This window comes from Propithecus coquereli, unplaced genomic scaffold (assembly GCF_000956105.1).
Source record: "Propithecus coquereli isolate 6110/MARCELLA unplaced genomic scaffold, Pcoq_1.0 Scaffold773, whole genome shotgun sequence".
In the NCBI taxonomy this organism is placed as follows: domain Eukaryota; kingdom Metazoa; phylum Chordata; class Mammalia; order Primates; family Indriidae; genus Propithecus; species Propithecus coquereli.
Window position 1 is genome coordinate 272,588 of NW_012153874.1, and position 3,647 is coordinate 276,234.

The window sequence follows — 3,647 nt, forward strand, 5'->3', positions numbered from 1 at the left end:
ACCCCGCAACCCGTGGGCTACAGGTTACAACTCAGGAGTCCCCAGAAAATCAGGGCAGGTGAGATATTTTTGGTAGCTTTGAAAAATAGAAACTCCTTCCCTCAGGCGATCTATTTTAATCAGGCTGGAAAAGAGATGGAGGAAAAGGGGGAAAAATGTGCGCACCCCGCAACCCGTGGGCTACAGGTTACAACTCAGGAGTCCCCAGAAAATCAGGGCAGGTGAGATATTTTTGGTAGCTTTGAAAAATAGAAACTCTGGTGTGCAGATCACCTTGGGGTTTTCCGCTATCGAGGGGCCAGGAAAGAAAGTGAAGGGTTTGGCTAAGTCTGCACACTCTGGCATATGGAACACACAGAATGATAATGTTTGATGTTTCCTACTAATTATACTCACATTGTGCTTTCTCTCAATCTCTTTAGGAAAAGAGCACATTTATAGCTTGTGATATTAAAGAGTTTTATTTTATGGCACATTTTAATCACCTGAGGACAACTCAGGTTGAACAGACCTCAAACAATATGGACTTGCTGCGAACTAGGAAATTGGAACGTGGTATCTCCTTGCAGAATCCAGGATATTCTCTGGAATTCAACTTTACTGGGGACTTGGGGGGTGGTTGGAGGCGGGGTGGCTGGATTAGAGAAAGGCAAGAACACCCTGGGTCAGCTATTAGAAAGGCGGGGACTCAAATGCTGGGATGCTGACCAGAGGGCTCCCTCCTACTTCTCATTTCTCCAGCCCCCACCATCTGGGAGCTCCCATGGCTTTCCTATGCATCCTGAGACATTGGTGGTGTCTTCCTCACATTTAATTCCTGCAGGGAGTCTAGGTAAAAGATAAGCTACAGCCCAGCAGAAATTTGGACAGAGAAGCAATAAGGAGAGTGCCCTAAACCATCCCTCAGTGCTGGTCACCAGCTGGAACAGCCCTGGAGGAATCTCGTGGGTGGGAAAATGTCCTACCTGACATGAGTCTCCAGTGTAGTGAGGGGGGCAGACACACATCTCCACATCATGTGCTATGCGTCCACTTCCTGTGTTGGAGGCCTCCTCCAGCCCCACCTCACCCAGGGTGAGCCGCTGCGTCTCGGTGAAGTGGAGGCCTCTGATGCGCACACCTGCCAGTCTAGACAGCACGGTCATCAGCTCTTCCCTAGACACTGGGGCTCGGCTGCTGGCGTGTCTGAAGTTTTTCTACACATGGAAACAGAAAGGCAGGGTCTTTCTTAGGCAAGTTCACTTCCAGGGATTCTAAAGAGGCAGACACCCAGAGTGAATCAAAGAAAAGACATATAAAATGCATAAGGAAAAATAAAGAAATGCATAAGGAAAAATAAAGTAGATGGGGAAGTACCTCCTAGAGCAATTACATTCAGAAATCAGATGTCCCAGGTTATTCTCATGAAGGGAGAAAAAAATGAAGGCAGGAAATAAGGTGCAATAAAGCAAAATAAAATTTCCCAAGTTTACACCTATTTTTAAATGTACTTTAGTTTGGGTAAACATAAGATGAATGAGAAAGATATAGGAAAGGAAGGTATATGTTAATAGAAACTGAGTCATGCAGGTTAGGTCATTCATTAAATGTAAATAATTGTGATGGAAAGTATAATCTTTTATTGCACACACTCATATTATTTTATTTTAATTTTTTATTGTGGTAACAAACACATAACATGAAAGTTACCATCTTAACCATTTTTAACTGTACGGTATTATTACCTATAAGCACAATGTCACACAACAGATCTCTAGAGCTTACACATCTTGCAAAAGGGAAACTATATACCCATTAAACAACTACTCCCCTTTTCCCACTTTCTCCCATCCCCTGGCAATCACCATTCTAATTTCTGTTTCTAGGAGTTTGACTAGTTTCGATAACTCATATAACTGAAGTATTTGTCTTTTTGTGATTGGCTTGTTTAACTTAGCACAATGTTTTCAAGGTCCATCTATGTTATCACATAATGTAGAATTTCCTTTATTAAGGCTGAATAATGTTCCATTGTATATATACCACATTTTTAAAAATCTAGTCATCTGTTGATGGACATTTAGGTTGCTTCTTGGCTACTGTGAATAATGCAATGAACTTAAGTGTGCAAATATCTCTTCAAGATCCTATTTTCAATTCTTTTACATATATACCCAAAAATGAGATTGCTGGATCATGTGGTAATTCTAGTTTTAATTTTTTGAGGAACCTCCATGTTTTCCAGAGCAGGTGCACCATTTTACATTTCCACCAATAGTGTACAAAGGTCCCAATTTCTCCACATCCTTGCCAACGCTTGTTATTTTCTCTCTGTGTGTTTTTTTTAATACTAATCATCCCAATACGTGTGAGGTGGTATCTCACTGTGGTTTTAATTTGCATTGTAATGATTAAGTAATGTTGAAAACCTTTTCATGTAAAAGCTCACATTCTTAACCTTTATATTCTGTTGTCTCCTTTGAACTCAGTTTTCACATCTCTTAAATAGGCATAATAATACCTAATCTAAAGTAAAGTAAAGTAAAGTAAATTATACAATGTATATAAAGTGTTCAACACAGTGCCTAGCATGTAGAGACATTCAGTAGATGGTAGCAATTATTACTAACATATAAATATAATACTTACATAATTTTAATTTATATTTTAACAGCTTGAGGTATTATTTATATATAATAATATTCCCTCATTTTAAGTATATGATTTTTAATAAATTCACAGAAGCATACAACCATCACCATAATGTAATTTTAGAACATTTTCATTATGCCAAAAAGAACTGTCAATTTGTAATCACTACCCATTCCCACCCCCAGGCACAGGCAATCGCTAGTCTACATTCTGTCTCTATGGATTTGCCCATGCTGGAAAATTCATATAAATACCAACTTAATTTCAATAGTATACAAAGCTTTTCTTTTATTAGCTTCATTCCCTCCCTTGCTCCTTTGCTCTTTTGTTGTCATACAAACTACATCTTTATACATTGTATGCCCAAGAGCACAGATGTGTAATTATTGCTGTAAATAGCTGTCTTTTAAATCAGATAGGAGCAAAAAAGTCACAAGCAAAAGATGTACTTTTATACTTATGCTTATGCTTTTACTTATACATATACTTATGCCTTTTACATTTACCTATGTATTATCATCACCTTTACCAGTGCTCTATTCCTCCATGTGGGTTTGAGTTACTGTCTAGTGTCCATTCTTTTCAGTCTGAAGGATTCCCTTTAGTATTTATGGTAAAGAAGCTTGGCTAGTAATGAATTCTCTCAGGTTTTTTTAAATATATAATGAAATGTCTTCATTTTACCTTCATTTTTAAAGGATTTTTACTGGATACATAACTCGTGGCTGACAGTATGTCTCCTTCTGCACTTTGAATACGTCGTCCACTGCCTTCTGGCTTCCATGGTTTCTGATGACAAATCAGCTGTCAGTGTTATGGAGGCCACTTGTATGTAATGAATTGCTGCGTTCAAGATTTTCTCTTTGTCTTTCAGCATCTTTATCATGATGCGTCTGTGCATGGATCTCTTGCATTTATACTGCGTGGGGTTTATCGAGCTTCGTGGGTATAGATTAATGATTTTTATCAAATATGGGAAGTTTGTACACTATTCCTTCAAATATTTTTTCTTTCCC

At 38.4% G+C, this 3,647-nt stretch overlaps 1 protein-coding gene across 2 annotated transcripts in view; it reads right to left on the reverse strand.

The window, feature by feature from the left end:
- Nucleotides 1-3,647, reverse strand: part of LAMA3 (laminin, alpha 3) — a 252,466-nt gene that overhangs the window by 68,487 nt on the left and 180,332 nt on the right. For both annotated transcript variants that reach the window (XM_012662686.1, XM_012662685.1), the window contains exon 38: nucleotides 966-1,196. In XM_012662686.1, coding sequence (XP_012518140.1) covers nucleotides 966-1,196 — 231 coding nt within the window. The remainder of the gene's footprint in view (nucleotides 1-965; nucleotides 1,197-3,647) is intronic.